The following is an 18,163-nucleotide window of genomic DNA, read 5'->3' as shown; positions in this document are numbered from 1 at the left end:
CACAAACATATCAATTTGTGATTTTTTATAGTTAATGAAATAGATTTGTCACAAATGTACCAATTTAAAGTTTTTTATGGTCAAACAATTAGTTTGAGATAAATTTATCATATGTGTATCAGTTTGAGATTTTCAGGATATTAACCCTTAAAAGTATAATATTGCAAAATCCCATGTTATGTGCATGAATCGCTATGACACTCTCTACGTTTCAAGACTTAGGCTCGCACTTGTTGCTAATAAGAGGTTATTTGGAACAATTATCTCGCAGCAGCTTCAGCTGTAAAAAGACATGATAAGGTGTGTGACAAACGCGTACAGCCATATCATTTACATAACTACGGTAGAATAAACACCTTAGCACGCATCATGGGTTTGATGCCCCCATAGGCTCTACCCGCGCGACGAGAGCCCAAAGGCACTTTTTAGATGGGCCTGGGTAAGGGCCTGTAATTATAATAGTGGGCCCCCTGGTTGGGCCTGAGCTAGGCCTATCTAGCTCGTTAGGGGGGCTGTTGTTAAAAAAATGACGTGTCTTTTTTTTTTTTTTTGTACAAATATAACCATCAAGACTAAAGATTACAGGTCATTCGACGGCTAAATGGTATTAAACGAGCTTTGTAACGCGATCAACACAATACCAATCAAACATTTAGTGTATCACATTAATTCTTTTTTGCAATCATCTTTTGGTGTTCTATAATTCGATTGCTTATGTCTAATTATTACAACCATTTGAAAACATATATGTACAACAGTAACAAATTGAAAGTATAGTTTCTATCACATTATAAGATACTTTTCATTGAAATTTCATGATGATCTCTAGACATTATCATTATAGAGACGTTAAAGTATGGGACCGCCACTATCGTCGCGCCATGAATGTTTACAAAACATATTAAATATGGTAGTGTAAGTAAAAAATATTAATCGATAATAATAATACAGCCAGATTAAATTTTAAAAAGTTGAAATAACTTGAAATATCAATTAATGCAAAGTATCTTACAAAGCATGACACAGAAAAACTTACTTGTGATTGTTTTGAAGATGAGATGTCCAAGCAGTGAATTATTCAAAGACCATAAGAAGCGAATTTAGACTGAGGCATTACTGGATCAGGAAGAAATCACGGGCGATCACAGCATAGATTACAACAAAACTCGTGATTACCTAACTATCCTAACAATCATCACCCGAACGGTAGACCTTGATCATACACTGCCCTCGAATTGGGCAACCTGCGAAAGCAAAGCACGGCAGGCAGTCGTACATAAAAATCTGAATCCAGCACATTCACTTATGATCAGCCGCAACATGGATGTTTTCATGGTCTTGCAAGACCATAGATACTCTTCTAACCGTACCAGGAGACGAACAGGCAATGTGATATATCGTTTTGGCATCCGCTACATATCCAAATGATGTCTTACTGTCCACCATCTCACTTCAGGAGGTAGATGTACACCTATTATTGTACAAACTGTAGTTATTGCTTTTCTCACTGTGATTGCTCGTGAACATCAAGGGGCGGAAATTCCATCGATGACATCCAATGTAGTCATCATGTCTATGCCGAGGTCCATTGATAATGTTTTCAGAATTGTAACTGAAACACCTGGACTTGTATTGTTGGGAGAATCACTAATATAGCATGAATAGGGACTTCCTGTTTCAGATTCCAGAGTTTCACTTGTGCTTGGCATTAGCTTCCTCTTATTTACATCCTTACGCGGACTGGGAGAAGATAATCTGATCTCTTCATCGCTTAGAGAAGAAACCATTGAATCAAGTGAACAGCTAACTCCATTGTTCATCGCCCTTCTCTTGCAGACCAGTTGGTGAAGCCAGAACAGCAGTTCAACCATGTAGGGGTCAGTTTTCTCCTTATCAGCATGATAAAGAGTATTGATTCTGGTGAAGTCAACCTTGTCAGTGGGTCTATGGTTTACTCTGGACCTGAAAAAGAATATCAGTTGGCAATCTTCATAATGTTCAAAGGTGAGAAAGCATCAAAGGTGAGCAGATGAAGGTCTAACCTGAAGTACCTCATATTTGCCCATTCCCCCAGTTTCGCAAAGCCATAGTGTGCTCTAGTTCAGACAAACAAAAAACAGAATGCAATATGAGTTAAGCATGCATCGAAAAGGCAAATGGTATGAGGGGCAGAATTGTTCGCATTAGAAGTCCAACCCAATCGCTAAAATTGCTCCTGCAGATGTTTTCACAACTTACTTGATTGTGTTAGCAGCAAGTGGAGCAAGCCATGACAGTGTCTTCTCCATTTTATCTTTAATAATTGGAACTGTATGCTGCACAAACACCACACATGATGGATACCCCAGATGAGGAAATCATATTCTGCTTAAGAACTGGTCCGTGGCAATATATACATACATATATCTAGGTACATTCTGTAAAAACGATTACATAATACACATTAACTACCTCTTCCTGAATCTGAACTTGCCGCAGCCAAAAGCGTGCAGCTGACTTTATATCTGGTGGCAGACTTTGGTACAATTCATTTGTCATTGTTGGAGTTACAGAGCCCGAATGAGCCACCTAATTGGAATAGAAGTTGTGTGGGTCAAAAAAGACCATCCCAAGTCCATCTTTTGCACCAAAGGAAATCAGTAATGGCTTCCTCAAGCAATTTTCTTGCTATTTCGCCAATATTTTCTTTGCAACAGTACATAGTCCATTATCATTCTATGTGAGCTACTTGGAGTTGATAAATAACGGTTTGTAAAAATGGTAAAAAAAAAAAAAAAAATCTCATGTCTAAGACCTTTGGATCATAGACTTCATATCATCAAGCCATTTGACAGTTTTCCCCGTCACAGTACTCTTATGCTATTGAGAAAATGGACGTTTATTGGGAAAAGAAGTTAATTAAGCATATTAGATTATCTCAACAAGTTTCAGGAAGACGAGATTATTCTATAGAGGCTGAGCACCAGTATGCAATAGTTGTTAATCACATGAAAGTTCCTCCCTGTTTCAACAATTAACAATATGAGTAAATATAAGAAGATAAGATGGTAGACACTTATAGCAGAGGCCAAACTCCAAATAAAAAGAGTCTGATTGATTAAAAGCTCAAGAGATCACGTGGAGAACTATACAAATCCCAATGCAGTAGTGGATGCGTATCCACTAACCAGATTAGATGTACTCAATGACAGATTTAACAGCTTCGAGTCACTTTCCTGTTCTTCTCAGTGTTGGTTTCAGGTTGAAAACTTTAGGATTCTGGCAAGCAAATATATCTTTTTCATATTTATAGTTAATTCGGGTAGGTAATACTTGAGAGATCTTTGGATGGCTGGTCAGCCTCCTTGACAGATCAATCTGTATTCGCGTAAAAGTTTCAAGCCACTTTCCTGTTCTAGTCCATGTTGAATTTAGGTTGAGAACTTTAGGATTCTGATAAGCAAATGATTTTATATTTGTTGTTAAATTATGCATGCATAAATTGAGCCTTTGCATTTTCCAGATCGTTCCTAATCACAAAATATCTGGTCCAGAGTGACCGGATGCAGACTGCAATGTTTGTGTCTTAGGAGTGATAGGTAATGAAGAATCCTACAGTTAGCATACATGCGCTTTTTTTATCATGATTAGTTCAAGAACCCAAATTAGGATGCACACAATTGAACGAAAATGGAAAGGAAAAAATAGACTAGGAAATGAGGAACTCCAGAAGAGTCAAAATCGGAAAAATTTATGGACTCACAATGGTGTCAATTTGAGTTATAATGCTTGCATAGTGCAAAGCCAGGCCAGAAGATCCCAATTTACTACCATTGCTGGCAGAACCTCCCGCTGCTCTTTCACAATCTGAATGGTTAAAGATGGAAAACCTTACAAGGGCTTCAATAACCACCAATATTCCGTTCATGGACTTCAATATATAAATCATCAATACAAGGAAAAGTAGATACGATGAATAATCAACCAAGTAAAATGTGGTGGACGACAAGGGACTTGACAAAAGTTCATTTGTAAGCAGAAAAACTTATGCAGCAAAATAGTAGCACCATTTCAGTCATTTCAGCACATCTTATTCTGATTTCATCTTGGTACTGTCCATATTTCTTCTTTGCAGCAGAAGACAGATTTTAAGGGGAAGAGAATCTTTGCATTTCAAAAAGCATACCGGCACTACCAAAGGCTTTAAGAACTTCCATTTGGATGCAAAGGATAATATCCACAAGCTTCTCCACCACCTTAAGAGCAAATAGTTAGAATGTTGTATCAGCAATTGTTTCTATCATATTTGTAAGAAAAAAATGCTTATAAGCTAGGTATTTGAAGTCCTGAAGCAGTGTGAACTCTGCCCAATTGCTTGTCTCAAACTGTTAATTTACCAGTTTTCTCTAGTTCATTTTTATCTTTAATCTCATTTCTGTTAAAGTTCTGCAAGAGATATCATCTTTGTCACTGCAGTTTTCCTAACTAAAGCACAATTTATTTCTAGAGTATATTTGCATCATATGCAGATTAAGTCTGCAAAAATCACAGTAGAAGAAGAAATTATCTTGAAGTTTCTGTTCAAAGCTTATTGAGTAGAACATACAGAGATTTTTTGGGGAAAAATCTTTCTTTTTCCTCCTAAGTATAAACAATTTGTTAGACTACGCAATTGAGACTACATTGACATGAAGAAAGTCTAGGGAAAAGCCGAAAGAGCAGAATTAACAAGGTACCACTTCCAGAGCCGTTGACCAAAGTGATTTCTTCTTTAAAATTCTCACATGCCTCCTCTGACTCCTTAGCTGTGACCTCAGAATTGAAAGGCTCTCTTCCAACCATCAAAGTGAACAATAAGGACAACCTTTTTACCGAGTATAATAAAAAATATAAGGAAAAAGTAAAATTTAACACACTCTGAAGAACATGAGGGGTTAAGTTTCCCCCATCCCAGTATACATCTTTTCAAATCAAAGCACCAACACGCCACCCTCAAGCCAAGATTAGAGTTGCAAAATTATGAGTAAGGGCAAGTTCTCAACTAGCAACTAAACATAGGTTAGACCGGTCCAATCATTAAAGAGGAAAAAAGGTGCAAATTTTGAATTACTTCAAGGATGATGGATTGAACAAGCAGTAGAAACCAATATAAAAGACTCAAGACCATTTAAGGCACAGAGTGTCAAGGATGATGATACACCAGTTGCATTGAAAATCAAAATGCCTGGACTCCAAAACAAGCCGATGGGCAAGAGTGTCGAGGAAATTCTTTCTTTGACGTATGGGGTCACTATCCAAGGAGGTACTGATGATGCAAGAAAACTAGAAGCTGTGACAAAAGTACCATAGTCTGTAACCAAGACATGATGTGTTGAGAACTCACGGTTTTTATCTTTCTCATCAAGGCTAATATGTTCTTGCAGCTTTTGGCGATAATCTTCCTCGATTCTGCCTAAGGCTTGTAAATTGGAATACAACTCCTGTCATTCATAAAGACTAGCAATTGTTACTTCAATGAAAGAACCTGATATTCCAGACACACGGGGGTTGAAAAACAGCAGTGGCTAGTCATTGAATGTGTTCATTGCACTCTTTCTTTCAGTCATAACTAATCCCGATTTTCATCCACCATGTTACAAAATAGTAGGATTGACTAAAAAAATGTGGGTGCATTATACATTTTCCAATAAGGTGACAGCACTGCTTGTACTTTGGGTGTTAATGATGTAATGACAGGTAAACTGCTAGAGGTTCTGTTCTGCATCAAATTCAAAGTTCCGTTTCAGGAATATAAATTGATGATTAGATTTCATGGATAAGTGTTCAAAAGAAATCGAGGAAACTTGCGCTACGTTCTGCTACAAACAGGAGAAGATGAATAATTTTGGGACTGCCGTATCCCATGAAATATTGTTAATAGATACGAAAGTGTTACTTGCATTTCTTTGTTCTAGATTTTAGGCTTGTTAGGAAATTTCACAGGTGGGTGTTTACATGTTAGCAAGATTGTAGTTAACTAACATCAGTTTTGGAAGATGTCCAGAGACACCTTTTTTTATTTCTGAATATGTGTTGTCCTCCTACTGGTGAATCTATATCTAGTGCTCTATTCCCTCTTCATCTGTTGACCAACAGAAAGTTTGATGTTAATGATTAATGCCTTCTAAAGGTTACCTATGCAGTATAGAAAACTTTTCCTCACTGACAATATCTGAATGTATCCCGAGTACTATCTCTACTAGCATCATTATATAATGCCTTGCAGAAGTGATATTTTGAGGACCTAATAAGCAGGGAGCTATCTGCAGGCTCAAGGATAACCCTGATTGCAAAAGTAGTCACAACAAAGTTAACAAAGCACTTCGCCAGAAGCCTTCTTACTCAATTGAAATTTCCAGATGCTTGGAAATGAAATTTGGCAGGTAGGGTGAGGTTACCTGTATTTAGACTTTAGTTGCATAATTTTTCATTTTGATTACAGGTGGTGTTTTCTGATACATCGCACAAGAGCAATAGTCAAATATGATGTGAAGACAAGAAAAATTATTGAAAGTTCATCTAAAGGGTAAAAAGAGACAGTAATAAGACAGAAACAAACTTTGAAAGATTAAAATAAGAGAGAAAGGAAAAGAGAATTGATTGAAATATCCTCCTAAAGGATGAAAAGTCAAAACAAGGTAACTCTGTCCACCTTTCATTGCTCTGGATAATCACCCAGACAACACGGAAAGTGATATCCCAGCAAGAAAACTTTGCCATAAGGTACGACTTAAACTCCAGATTTGCAATATAAAAGAAATTAACTAAGACATGCCACACACTCTCTTAACCAAGGTAATAATACATGGCTAGCTTAGAAGTACTCACAGATGTAGGCTGAACCAGATTCGTTAATTGTTGCATTACTGTCCATGCGTCTTTCCTTAACAGTGTCCATGGTGCAGGTCTTGACTCCATCCTATGAGACAATAGACAGAGAAGCAGGTGCAAGATCAGGAATTACCTGGAAAACTGTGTTTAAGCAGAAGCAGTAATAAAACAACCCAATTGCTTACTTCCCGAAATAACGGTCTAATTTGTAGAACTGAGGATCTTTGCATCGATTTCCAAACTGCACCACCTCTTTTGTAAAAGACTTTAATTCTTCCCTGTCAGATTGCACAGCAAGATAGTAAAGTTCCACACATCCTAATTTAAATTAACACGTTTCCTCATATATAGCTCAGAGAAAAACAAATGGCAATCCTGTGTGGACTACCTCAGGTCAGCGGCAGCAATTCTCAATAGTTCATCCATATCCGTTGATACTAGGTATTGCAGACCTTCTGATGGGAGCAATTCTTCTTTTAAACATACAATGTTTTGTTCTGATAGGGATTGCATAAGCTTGGCACCCTTTGTGATGGTATTTGCAACTTCAAAGGCCGAAGCTGATATAATCTTCTCCTTTATTGTACTTCTTGACACGAAACTGCTGTTCATGTTCAAATTTGTCATACTACCGCCAATTGCATCCAGAACTTCAACTGCCTTGGCTATAAGGCCAATTTCCTTGACCTATCCGACAAACAAACTACATTAAACAACAAAATGAACAGGTCCTTTGAATCTTTAAAAGGAACACTGTGCCATATTCTGGCATCATCAATACCTAAAGAGAATCCCCTGACTGTCCATAACTAAAACACAAGAAATCTTGAGGGATGCCCTTCGGGCACTTTCTAAGCTACAAGATGTGCCTTGGAAATGTAGAATGCTGATCTTCTGGCACTATGTAATTCATGGTCTAACATAAGAAATCACTCCATTTTTACTCAACTCAGTGTTGTGGAAATACAAGTTTCCTATGCTCTTAAGAAGTGCCTTCAGCAATTGGTCAACAAGACAAACAGAAAACGAAACCTCCACATTATACATAAAAAATTGAGAACTTATGCATCTGACACAATATCCTGTTTGCTACTGCACTTGCCTTTTATATTTTAGCTGCCCAGTTAAGTGACAGCATAATGAAGATCCAACATTTATTACATTACAGGGGAAAAAGTAGGACGGAGAGGTCATGAGGGTAAAGGCATGCAGAAGCATGATGACAACAAGAATTTAGGCAGACCAATTGATCCCTCACTCCCCAACCCTCCCCACATTGCCAGTACCTGACCACTCATTGGCCAACAAGTTTCCTTTTCTGTTCTTACACATTACACATCGTGAAGATTAAATATCCCACTACACAGAAAGAAGACTAGAGTTCTAGGATCAAATTCACACTAATATGATAAAATTTCAGATTGAGTATGATTTTTGCAACTCAAGGTTCAATCTGTTGACTCATAAAGCGCCAGTCTAAAAGGGTGGACAAACAGATGACTGCAATTCTGAAGCAACTTAATAATATTTAACACAAAAGCACAAAGAGAAACGATTCTTTCATCATGAGAAAGTCCCATGAATAATGGAATTCGTACAAAATGATTGTACTTTAGCACTCGGATAGCATACTTTCATGGTCATTAAAGTTCAGCAGCAGATGGAAAAGCAGATATTATACCATGGAGTAGCTTCCATTAACTTACACACATGTCTGCTAAATGTGGGCGCATGCTTGGAGGGAGAAAATAAAATTTAAACAGGAGACATGTGAAAGGGCCTCAAAGATTCAATTTGTGTGTAGACATCCTTGTGATCTGATACCAAAAGGAAATTTGTAGAGCAGTTCCAACTAACTTATCTAAAAACACAAGCTTTTACTATGGAAATCCTCTCGATGCTTTGCAAAAGAGAACCGCTAGGGGAAAAAACACCACACACCAATTAGGGAGAAAACCTGGAGAGAATTATATAAGTAGAGAAAAGAAAAGAGAACAGGGATTCTGGAGAAGATGATTGACTTATATGTGCAGTTTTGAGTTAGACTTATATTGAGACCTCAAAGCGCAAGGAAAGCAGCTACAAGTTGTCGGAAATATTACAGGCCAGAAGTGCAGGGAGAACGTATCAGCAACATGTACATCCATATTAATGCTCGTCTTCTTTGTTCATCTCAGAAAGTAAGATGAAGAAGTTCAACGACATCCAAGCTATGCTAATGAATCGCCACTCGGAGGCTGAATCGCTAAAGATGAAGGACATGTTAATCCCAACGACAGCTCTCGAGAATCTCTACCTGCTTCTCGGCAATTGGGTTCGCTTTTCCCGCCGAACCATTCCTTCCCCCGGGATTCTCGTCCTGCGTCTCCTCCAAAGCTCCTCTGTCTCTGTTGCACGAGACCGAGACGAAACGTGAACTTTCCAATGAGAGTCCACGATTTTTTAAGCAGAGTTCGGGACGGATGATCAGGTTTCTAGCGACTGGACTCGCAAACGACGACCGAGAGAAGGGACCGTACCTGCACCGATCCCGAAGCTGCAGCTCATCGAATCTACTGATGACGCCCGCGCAACCGCTACAGATGGGAGAAGCCACCGACGGGGACGGCGACGGCGTGAAGGCCGGCAGCGAGCCAGGGCGAGTGTTGAGGAAATTATCGTTGGGGATGAACGTCAAGTACTTGAACACCATCGGGAAGTTGAGAGGCAGGGGGACGGTGGATGAACCGAGGGAGATGGGAGATTGTTCGTTCCTGACTTTGGCTTCTTAAGTTCCAACTCGACCGAGAGCTGCTGACTCGCGGTCGTCCTGGAAACGGTAGAGAAATTGTCTTGGAGGGAAACTTCTCCCTGGCCCCCCCGCTTGCCGTCCACAAGTCCCGATTTTATTAGGCAAAGATTTCTTTCGAAAAGTCATGCGAAAAGTACAGAAAATACATGGTCATTTGATAATTCACATCCATCCTTCAAAACTGAACCAAATTCATTAATAACTTCTCATCTGAAACAAATATTCGTCTTGAAAAATTACGCGGATTATGATAAAAAAAGAAAAAGGATTGTCCCCAAAAGATGTTTGAGCCATGAGAAGTTTTGCCTTCTTGGACTTTGTCCAATCAGATAAATAATTGGAGGCGCGTTTTAATAGCTTGACTTCTCTTATTCTCTAGTAATTTTGTGCTTGCCGGGATGCATAACAATGGGAAATTTTACACAGGCAGGTGACATTGTACAGGAGTGTTGCGTGGCAAGTAACTTTGAGAAATGAATTGCGCCGGAAAATTCCCATTCCTATCAACTTTCGTTGTTGAGAATAATTGCACGAGTGTTTTATTTTTATTTGATATTAAATGTGGTTATTGAATTTACTTTTATTTAATTTAGTCCTTAGACTTTCAAGAATCCATCCTATTCACTCGTTCTCTTAGAACACCATGAGTTGACATAACCATAATTATCGTATACCTCTCTTCATTTTGGCTAAAAGAGAAAGGAAAACATTTTCTAACTAAAAGGAAAAAAGACATGGCAATCTATGGTAAAAAAAATAAAAAATACATGTAATGTGACAATACACTTATAAAAAGATTGCATTAAGTGTATTTTCGAGAATTCAATTATTAGATTAAATATAAAATAAGTTTAGGGAATGCATTGAATATTATTGAGAAGTTTAAGAATCACCCGTGTTATTGCCTTAATTTTTACTTTTAAAAGATTATGCTGACTACGAGGCCTGAGGGTTATCTTTTTTCCTAGCCACTCTTCAAGATTAAAGAAATGGTGTGCTTCTGAAATAGATGAGACTAAATTGTATTATGGAAGCTTTCAGTTTTGGCTCTTTCATAAAAGCTTATACGCAGGTCACTAATTATTTTAATAATTTGCCAACTTCCAAAATCACCAATTATCTAATATATAAGTAATTTGCAGAAACAAATATATTTAGATTATTAAATAAGTTGATAACTTTGAGAGCATAATTAAATGTTGGTATTTTTTAGAACCAAGCAAGATGGAAAAGTTGGTAAGTGACTATAATTATTCAGTAATATAATGCGATGAACGTTGATAAATCGATCAAATTACAAGTGGTAATATCATATAAAAGTAACTTCAACACATTGGTAGCCAAAAAAATTCAATATTGGTATGTTAATAAAGTAGTTAGTAATTTTGGAAATATAAAATTGTACATTTTAGAAACAAGTAAGATTTAAAAAAAAAAGTTGGAAAGTGACTAAAAAAATTTAATGTCAATTAATTATCGGAGTAGTTAGTAATTCTAGAAGTACCAAAAAAAAAAAAACAAAAAAATGTTGGCACTCATTAAAACTAAGCAGGATAAAGTTGGCAAGCGATTAAAATTAGTTAGTATACTAATGTAATGAATTTTGGTGCAACAGTCGAATCTCAGTAATTTCAAATAAAGGTTAATTGGCGAAAATAATTGTTGATTGCTTATTATATTAAGTTGGTAATTTTCGCGCTATAAACGCCGACGGAGGCAAAATGTACGGCCGGCGTAAAAAATCCGCATTTTCCGGGTCGGATGCAAGATGCCCGATCTCTCTCCCTCCAACTCCGCACCACCATATTTCGGGTCGGGTCTCCCCGATTCGGACAAGAGCCCGATCTGTCCGAGCTCGAAAAGATCGGGCTGTCGGAACGGTTTCGGTTCGGTTCGGGTCAAGGCCCGGAAACCGAGCTGAAGCATAGAGCCCTAGCTGCTCCGGTCGTCCCGTCGGACCCGCCTCCTCCGTCCGCGTCCCCTTTCCGCTCTCGATTCTGCAGCTCCAGTCGCCGTCGCCCATCTCCGTCGTTACTCAATCCGCTCGCGTCCGCGTTCGCGTTCGTTCGCGGCCTTCTCTGGAACTCCACCCCCGGCGATTCCTCACGAGGTTCGGTCGATCCTTCCCTTCTCGCCTCTCTTATCATGATTCGGCTCTCGTTTCGTAGATTCGATTTCGATTTCGATTTCCCTGTTGCTTGTTGGAGAGGGATGGGGATCTTATCTTCTCGGTGTTTTGTCTTACGTTTGTCCCTCTTCTGGAATAGTTGCTGGCGGATTTCGCCTCTTTCTTGGTTATTCGGCGCTTGTGCTCGGTTCTGTTTCCATGCCGATGGCCTTTTTCTTATAGCTTGAAGGAGCCACTTGAAAACAGAAGTAGAATCAGTTCAGGGTGAAAAGTTTTACTGCTGCTCATCCATAAATGAGAGATTAGTGCGGTTTTATGAGCTGATGAAGCTGTACCGTAAAGATAATTCTCTTTCTTATCTAGTCACTGCCTTTATTCAGGTTTTTGTGTTTACATCATGCGTTGTGATTTTATTTGAGATTGTGTTGTGTGCATGTGCTTGTTCATCACTGTGTTGTTCAAAAATAGAGGGGGAGTAATTTTGGCCCTATGAATGTTGACGTTGTACAACACTTTCTATGAATGTGAACCTAGGGATGCTTGCTAGCTTTTTAAGTTGTTTGTCGAGAATATGTAGAGGACTACAGCTTTCGTGTTTCATACTTGTTTACTTTTTGATTGTAGAAGAGAATTGGTCCAGCACATTATATCTTATTGCAATGATAATTTTCAGGTTCGATTGTCATAGATAGAAGGATTGGTAGATGTCTTCAACGAAGGATCCTAGTGTCGTAGAGAGAGATAGAAAGAGGAGATCTGTTGTGTGGGAACACTTTCAAAGGGTTGCTTGTGCAGATAAGGGCCATGAAAAGGCTGAATGTTTATATTGTGGGGCAAAAATTGGTTGTGCTAGTGGTCAAGGGACTAGTGCAATGCATCATCATTTAGCTAGATGTAAAGAATACCCTTATGCGAACGTGGAGAAAAGGCGAAAAATTGCCGCGGATCAACTTGTTAGGGTTGGTAGTTCATCTAGTCCGTGGAAATTTGATCAAAATGCTAGTAAAAAAGAACTAGCTATCATGTTTATTCTTGATGGATTACCTTTCAAGTTCGTGGAACATGAGGGATTTCAGCGGTTCGTGAATAGAATCCAGCCGAAGTTTATAATCCCGTCACGCGACATGTTGAGGCAATACTGTTTTGAGTTATATGTGGATGAAAGAAGCAAATTGGAGAAATATTTTTCCGATATATCTCCTAGGGTTTGTCTTACTACCGACACATGGACCTCTTGTCAGAATTTGAGCTATATGTGTCTCACGGCTCATTTTGTAGATGCTGATTGGAAGTTGCAGAAGAAAATTTTGAATTTTTGTCAAATCCCGGGTCATTCTACCGAGATAATAGGAAAAGCAGTAGAGGAATGCTTAACTAGGTGGGGGATTCATAGAGTATTTTCTATCACCATGAATAATGCAAATTCAAATGACTTGGGAATTCAATTCTTGAAAATGAGACTCGACTCTTGGAACTCTCTAGTATTGAGAGGTGAGTTACTTCACATGAGGTGTTGTGCTCATATATTTAGCTTGATCGTGAGAGAAGGGTTGAAAGACATTGATGATTCCATTGTTAGAATACGTTCGGCTGTTCATTATATAAGGTCTTCCCCTACGAGGCTGAAACAATTTAAGAGTTGTATTGAGTTAGAAAATATTGAGTATAAGAGTCTTATATATTTGGATGTGGAGACTCGCTGGAACTCAACATACATGATGTTGGAGGCGGCTTTGAAGTTTCAAAAAGCTTTTGGCTTCTTGGAAATTCAAGATAGCAAATTTGTTGAAGAGCTCTCTAAGGCGAAAGGGTTGCCCACTAGTGATGATTGGGAGTATGTTCGTCAATTTCTTCCTTTCCTAAAGTTGTTCTTTGATACCACTTTAAAAGTTTCGGGTTCTTCTTATGTCACTAGTAATGATATGGTGAAGCATGTGTATGGGGTTCATACGATGATTGATGGATTTTGTGAGAATGAGGACAAAAGTTTGCGACAAATGGCCAAGAAAATGAAGACCAAATTTAATAAGTATTTCGGCAATGTAAACAACATCAATCTTACTTTGTTTATTGCTTGCATACTTGACCCTCGGCATAAGTGGGAATATGTGAAATGGCTGATTAATGATGTTTATAAGAGTAAGCAGTCAGAAACTTTGCGAGATAAAGTTTTAAAATCTTTAATGTCATTGTTCGAGCAATACCGCACCGGTATATGCCCCCAAGGCAGCTTGAGGTTAAAGAGCACAGAGATGATAAACGTGTCAAAGTATCCTGAAGTTGGTGCTGACATTATGACCGCGAAGTATCTTAGCCAAACGGGACAATATTATTTGGAAGAAAAATCTGAATTGGATAAGTATTTGGAGGAAGGATGTGAACGTTATAGTCCCAACTTTGATATCTTAAATTGGTGGAAAGTGAATGCCTCGAGATATCCTATCCTCTCTAACATTGCTCGAGATATTTTGGCCATGCCCGTCTCGACCGTAGCATCAGAGGCTGTGTTTAGCACAATAGGTTGTGTGCTTGACATGTTTCATAGCTCCTTGACCCCAAGTATGGTGGAGGCTCTTATATGTGCTCGAGATTGGCTACACTCCGCACCACATTCACTTTTGGTTGAGGAGGATTTAGGAGAACTCGAAAATTTTGAGTCAGGTGAAAATTTTTTGTACATTGTTTATGCCCTTCTATGTTACAATGGATACTTCAGTTCTCATCTTCATTGTGAATTGAATGCAGAGTTGTCAACTACGACGATGGAGCCGAACTCAATTTTGGTTTCTCTTGACGAGTGACCAATTTGAAAATCGGTACTTGTTTAACCAATTTTTTATTTTTATTGCCAATATACTTATACATATTCTGTATTAGGCATTTAGTGATTACTATCTTCTTTATTTCCCACTCATAGGTTGACATTATTTAATTTGGGGTTGACCATTTGCTTTTTAGACGAAAAGGTTGATTATTTGCTTTACTTCTTCTCCTTTCTTTGTGTTCTTGCAAGAAGGTTTGTTTGTTTTTCCCTTTTGGACAATGCCAAATAAATTTGTACTTAAATATCTCGATGGACTAGACTAACTTTGGGATTCTTGTGGGATGTGATATTGAAGCTTTTGAGACAAAGAAGTAGTTTCCTTTTTTTCAATATCCTCCTTGGATTTGTTCTGTTGAAAAACAAGAAAAATTTTACATGTACTTTCGTTTTCCCAAGAATGCTATACAATTATGCTTAAATAAATTGAAGAACTGGAGTTTCAGTTTGGGACCGGCACAGGGAATTCTGATTAATGTGCAATTTCCAGTGCCTAAATTGATGTAGTCACTAATAACAACTTGATTATTAGTGTCTACAACTTGAAACAGCCATTCCTGATTTCTTGGTAACAAATCCGTTGCTTCTGAGGAAATGTTTCTGTCTTGAAATTTGAGTTATGGACACCAGTTCCTCATTCCGAAATATTGAGAATTTTAACAACTTGTAATGCTTAGTCAGCTTTACCGATCGAAATGGAATAATTTTGCTCATGCAGACTGAAAAGATTTTGGTTATGTAAGGATATGATGGAAGTTCTTTTCGCATTATGTTAGTCAAATATTTTCTGATACGTAAAGATTATGTCAAATATTTCTTGTCTACAGTTTTAAAAAAGTTGACTTATGTCCTCACCAATCTTACTGTTGTTTGCAGTGTTTACTTCACAGAAGCACATAGGTATAGGCCACAGTGCTACCAATATTGAACCAGGCATTTTATATGCTTGTAATCAGGTTCTTCAACCCGACATATGATGCTGTCTACTTGCTATGTCAGCTTCCTGACAAAACATGTTATGGCTGGAGAGTGGAGAGGGAAATTCAGGCTCTAATGCAGGTTGGAATTCCATACGAGTTATTCAACTTGTCTAATTCACTTTCATGGTTATGGTGTAATGTACATAAAGCAAAATTGGGAAAAAAAAGAAGTGATTTTCCTCCTTGTGAACTCTCTCTGTGGTTGAAATCCCGTCTAAGTTGGTGCATTTGCTTCGCCAGATGTACATAGATCTGCATTATCTTCTTGAATTAGCTCTTCTATCATCGTCCTGTTTTAGTGTTTAAGAAGCTCATCACTCATAAGCTATAACCAAAACTCTCCTTGTCTGATTATTGTAATGTCCTGCAGTGGCATATGCTGAATAACATTGCTAAAAGAATAGGAGGAAATGAGTAATACATTCAACCTGGTCAAATATATCTTCTTATCTAGCTGGATGGAGACTTCAATTAGATTATTTCATCACTATTGGTGACTACTCAACCTATTTCTGTCCAAGCAGTTAAGGGAAGGATGCATTTTCCTCGCTGTTGGATTCTTCTTTTTCATCTCTGCCGATTGTTATGTGCTTCAATCTTGCTGTAGTTGATCGGTGCTCACTGCCTATATCTTATAACCTGCTTGATCTATGGCCGACGTGATCTAGTCACAACTCGTGTAGGAGATTAGGTGCCAAGAACCACTGAACCTCATCCATGGAATAGTTACTTAAACGACACTCTCGGTATGGCACTGGTTGAAGGATAGCAGAGAAGTTTAAGTTGAATGATTGACATCATGCTGGCTTTGCGCGATCCGTACCTGGAACTAAAGCCTTCAGCCTTTTGTTATGTCAAGGAAGAAGATGACTATGGCATTGCACCATACGATCCGTGGGAAAACTAAAGCCTTCATCTTCTTTTAGGTCTGATTGTCACGCTCATCTCCTTGCAAGAAAGGCAACGCTGTTATTCGTAGCACCATAATCAGTGTTGTGATCAAGAACTAATAGGAGGGGCCAGCAAATGCACAAAAACCCACGTTAGAAAAAGTCCCTATGAATTCTAAATGACATCAAGACAACTGCAAAACACTACCTATTTAAGGAGGTTGAATTTGGTTTGAAGCATGACTTCACCTGACTAAGAGAAAAAGGCAGCTCTGAACCCGCACACGTAATCCAAATGGAAAATAAGATGAAGTACGTCATGTTCTAACCAAAATCACGCTCGTATATTTTGTTCGTGACGACGACTTGTGTACAGCGGTAATCAGGCTTCAGATACCCACTGGGCAGTTGTGCTCGTGGATCCGAGGAGCTGAAATTGAAGTTGAGGGTTTGGTCTTCGTCGTTGTACCTTTTGGCGGATGCAATTCAAAAAACGCTTATCTTCTATTTTTAACTTTAGAGAAGCAACGGCTCTTTTTCTTGGGTTTGAAGCGGCAAGTCGTTTCGCAGTTTTCTATTAACTCAACACGAGATTTGTGAATAAGAAATTGTTAGATAATGATCGAGGGACATATGTATTTTCATGAAACATAATGTGTTGAACTCATAATTCATTATATACTTTTTAGAATGTCAACTAAACATCATAAGCAATTTGCTCTTTTATGATTGTTTACTTGATATATTGATTTCAAGCTTATACTATTCAATACTCGAATGTTACCAAATGAGGAAAGATTTTTAAGCGTGATGGTGTTTTCTTTTCTTATAGTAAGGCACTTGTCAACATCTCATTTATTTCCTATCAATTGCATCTACTAGAAAATAATTTGCAAGGATTCAATCTTTTGTTGCCATTCATTTTTTGTGTCGCCAATACATTAAACAAAAATTACAATTTACCACCTTCAATTACAAGTGGTATTGGTCCCGAGTCCCCGAGTCTGGCCAAGGGGGGTCATGTGTTTGGCTAGGATTTTGGGTCCATGCCTCTGGGCCTTAGATCTAGGCACCTCGATCCCGAATCCTATGATTCCGAGTCCAACCCCAAAGCTAAGATCCCAAGTAATGAGAAATCTAGAATAATAAGATTTTATTATTTTAAAAATTATAATCATATAATAAAATTTGGTAAGCTATAAAGGACAGTGAATCTCACGGCGAAGGGGGTCACCAGCCCCCACCTGAATTCATTCATGCAAGGTCCTGGGATCATGTGCCTGATCCGATTTGTTTGTTGTAAACATGCTATAAGAGGGGGTATTTGATTGTCAACATCATAAATGTCTGGAAAAAGTATATATATAAAAAAACAAGCCCTAAACTAATTTCATTTGCTCTAATTTAATCTAAAACATTTAAATTATATTGATTTTAGTCCTCAACATTTTCGCATTGTTATAAATTCAATCCATTCGGCTAATTTAGGCCGAAAATTGTTAACGTGGATGTCGATTATCTTATATGGCATGATTAGTATTGACATGAGCGAATTTTACAAATTTTTATATTTTTCTTATTTTTTATTTTTCCTTTACTATGCTTTTGGCCAACGAGGTAGCTGGCCGTCCATTGCCACCCACGGGAGAGGGCCGGTGACCCTCATCAGCCCTAATCAAGGGTCCTTGCACCCTCATTAGCCAA

General features: G+C 38.2%; 1 protein-coding gene across 2 annotated transcripts; it reads right to left on the bottom strand.

Moving 5' to 3' along the window:
• Positions 1–1,090: 1,090 nt before the first annotated feature.
• Positions 1,091–9,732, bottom strand: LOC104450786 (protein PSK SIMULATOR 1). Of its 2 annotated transcripts, none has more exons than XM_018876188.2 (13): positions 9,369–9,732; positions 9,146–9,236; positions 7,238–7,536; positions 7,035–7,127; positions 6,847–6,937; positions 5,363–5,459; positions 4,716–4,810; positions 4,166–4,235; positions 3,743–3,846; positions 2,452–2,568; positions 2,239–2,315; positions 2,052–2,096; positions 1,091–1,962 (listed from the first exon to the last, which is right to left on the bottom strand). In XM_018876188.2, the coding sequence occupies exons 1-13, from the start codon at positions 9,539–9,541 to the stop codon at positions 1,527–1,529; spliced, it is 1,788 nt and encodes a 595-aa protein (XP_018731733.2). In that variant the 5' UTR covers positions 9,542–9,732; the 3' UTR covers positions 1,091–1,526. The 2 variants fall into 2 exon arrangements, with proteins under 2 accessions (XP_018731733.2, XP_010063781.2); XM_010065479.3 differs by having other exon boundaries at positions 2,043–2,096; positions 9,369–9,730.
• Between the last annotated feature and the right edge of the window lie 8,431 nt (positions 9,733–18,163).

The sequence above is a fragment of the Eucalyptus grandis genome, chromosome 6 (assembly GCF_016545825.1).
Source record: "Eucalyptus grandis isolate ANBG69807.140 chromosome 6, ASM1654582v1, whole genome shotgun sequence".
Lineage (NCBI taxonomy): Eukaryota > Viridiplantae > Streptophyta > Magnoliopsida > Myrtales > Myrtaceae > Eucalyptus > Eucalyptus grandis.
Note: the sequence above shows the minus strand (reverse complement) of the source record. Positions and strands in the feature narration are given on the sequence as shown.

Bases quoted from the DNA above. Each gene is read 5' to 3' on its own strand.
- LOC104450786 (XM_010065479.3), bottom strand. From the start codon at position 9,541: ATGGTGTTCAAGTACTTGACGTTCATCCCCAACGATAATTTCCTCAAC. The intron at 3,847-4,165 runs GTATGCTTTTTG...TTAACCATTCAG, and splicing joins TAAAGCCTTTGGTAGTGCCG to ATTGTGAAAGAGCAGCGGGA. The intron at 1,963-2,042 runs GTTAGACCTTCA...ATTCTTTTTCAG, and splicing joins GCAAATATGAGGTACTTCAG to GTCCAGAGTAAACCATAGAC.